Genomic DNA, 2,436 nt, shown 5'->3' with positions numbered 1-2,436 from the left:
GTAGTAATGCTAATGCTTATCATGCACTGCCCCAAGAGTTAGTTGATTTTATATGTGTATTTCTAATCTCCTCAACTTTATTATTAGCATATTCTACTTTGTACATTTCATTAAACATCCCAAAGAGTTAAGGTAAATAAACATTACGTAGTAGATGCTCAGCATTTATTGTTGACCTCCTACAACCCGTGTCTATCATTGCCTGGAAAAATTGTTAATCACCTTTCACTAGGTACATTCCTGCTGGTAACAATCTGGAATGTTAACATCACCACAGAGGAGAAGACATCCAAGGGAAACTCTCATGTAAATGTTACTCCTTCCAAACCACTGGAACAACTTCTTCACTTCTTCAACTAAAATTCTTTTCTTTGAAAACATTCTTAAATGTCCTCATCAGTAGTGAGAAAATCTTAGGACACCTAGAAGGTTTGCTGGTGTCTCTGCAGTGCCACACTTGACATGATTTGACTGGAAAAAAGAACAATCATATACCCAGGAAAGTGTAGTAATTTGCAAACGACCAGCGACTCTGGCAACTACCCCAGGTGCCTGCTGTTTTTTCTCAAGCAGCAGTGAGAGGACAGGAGAAGGTAGAGCACAGTTCATCTCAGGCCTGTACCTCTGAGAGGGTGCTAACTCCAGTCTGAGCTTCACTTACACTGGGCTTCAGGGTAAAGGCTAGAAGGAGCAGCCTTCCTATTTTGACATAATTTCACATATGAATAAGAATGGAAGACAGACATATATAATTAATACGAAAGGAGATCAGAGCTCTTTACTCATCACAGACTCTCAGCCCCTTAGCTCAGGCCCACAGTAAGAAATGAAGGGAGAAAAGGATGGCAACAGACTTACTAGGGCCAAGTTATCCAGGAAATGTAGGTGGGAAAATGTGGGTAAGTAGGTACCCAAAATCCTCAATGTGAGAACTGGATGCAAAGAATAGAAGAGAACTTTCTTCCTTAATCTCTTACCCTCTTGAGTCCCTAATCCTTGATGAAAATATAGGAGACCATAAAACAGGGTTTCAGTATCCAATACATAAAAATATGAGAAATTACCAGATTTTGCACTGGTGTCCAGATCTTAATATAAGCGAGACTTAGATATTTAGAAAAGCATTAGAATTCTCGAAGTTAGCCAACATGAGGTTGATCTGTCAAAGGTGAGGATCTCTTTTTTAAAAGGCATTATAGTTCCCTTCTTTATATATTTAGATAGAATATGGGAGAGGTCTAACTCTTTTAACAAATTTAAAGCTGTTCAGGTTGAGAAATTTAACAAAGCATGATAGACCCTAACCAGAAGCACCCAGTTCTTCTTCCAACCTTTTATTTATGCCCCTCAGAGTGCAGCACAGAGTCATAGAGGCAAAGGACCCACACAGAGGTCCCTGAAGGTGAGGAGAGTGAGGAGGCAGTACCAGGCACTAAGAATATGCAGGCAGTCATCCCCAGAGACAACTTTGAGACTCTGTTTTGTTTTATATCTCTTTGTCTTCTTCTTTCCCCTCTCTGTACATTCTAATTCCTTCAACTGATCATAATGGGTTACCTTGTACTAAGAGGGAAAAGGAAAGGAAAAAATGTAATGAAAAGTTCAGACCACATGGGGGCAGTGCTTCCATTGACAGAAGTGACTGGTTGGAAGCTAGAACTCTGAACAGGCTCCAGAAAGAGGATCTTGAATGATGTCTTTGTTGTGACAAATGAGTTTTGATTGGTTGTGACAAGAGAATGAAGATCACCAGAGGTGTCCACACGAAAAGAAACAGAAGAATCAGGAACAGAGATCAGGGCCCACTGAACACAGCCAGTCCCAAGTCTCCCAACTGAATCCTCAGAGGCTCCAGGAAGAAGCAAGGATGGAGATTCCCCTGGGAGCTTCACTGATGCTCCTGTGTGTGCAGCTACCCTGTGAGTGAGGGGGAGTCAGGGGGAGTGAGAGGGGAGAGGAAGGGCCAAGCAAGACAAATGAGATCCCTCTGATAATGAAATATACCAGGATCCCAGGGACAATCTGGGCTTTATTCTAAGCAATATAAAACAACCAAGGGGAACGAAAAACAGTTCCTTATGCATGAAAACCTCTTCACTCTCCTGAACAGGGTCAAACCAACAACCACAGGTGGAACAGAGCCCAGCTTTCCTGAAAGTCCAGGAAGGAGAGAGCTTCACACTCAACTGTAGTTATACAGACCGCAATTTCGACAGCTTCCAGTGGTTTAGACAGGATCCTGGGGAAGGCCTCAGCAACCTGATGCGAATGCAATCATATGAGAAGGAGAAGGTGAGCAGAAAATTCACAGCCAGAGTTAACACGGAGGGCCTGCATTTTTCCCTGCACGTGAGGGATTCTCAGCTCCTGGACTCCGCCACGTTCCTGTGTGCAGCAAGCACACAGTGTGGCACCTGCACCTGCACCTGCACCTAA

At 43.0% G+C, this 2,436-nt stretch overlaps 1 gene segment (V, D, J or C); it reads left to right on the top strand.

Moving 5' to 3' along the window:
• The first annotated feature begins 1,788 nt into the window (after positions 1 to 1,788).
• Positions 1,789 to 2,436, top strand: LOC128626115 (T cell receptor alpha variable 21-like). The segment is given in 2 exon segments: positions 1,789 to 1,919; positions 2,111 to 2,436. Coding segments are annotated over 2 exon segments (378 nt in total).

Source organism: Artibeus jamaicensis, unplaced genomic scaffold (assembly GCF_021234435.1).
Source record: "Artibeus jamaicensis isolate MK-2021 breed Jamaican fruit bat unplaced genomic scaffold, CSHL_Jam_final scaffold_3047, whole genome shotgun sequence".
Taxonomy (NCBI): domain Eukaryota; kingdom Metazoa; phylum Chordata; class Mammalia; order Chiroptera; family Phyllostomidae; genus Artibeus; species Artibeus jamaicensis.
This window is presented reverse-complemented; position numbering and strand designations above follow the sequence as displayed.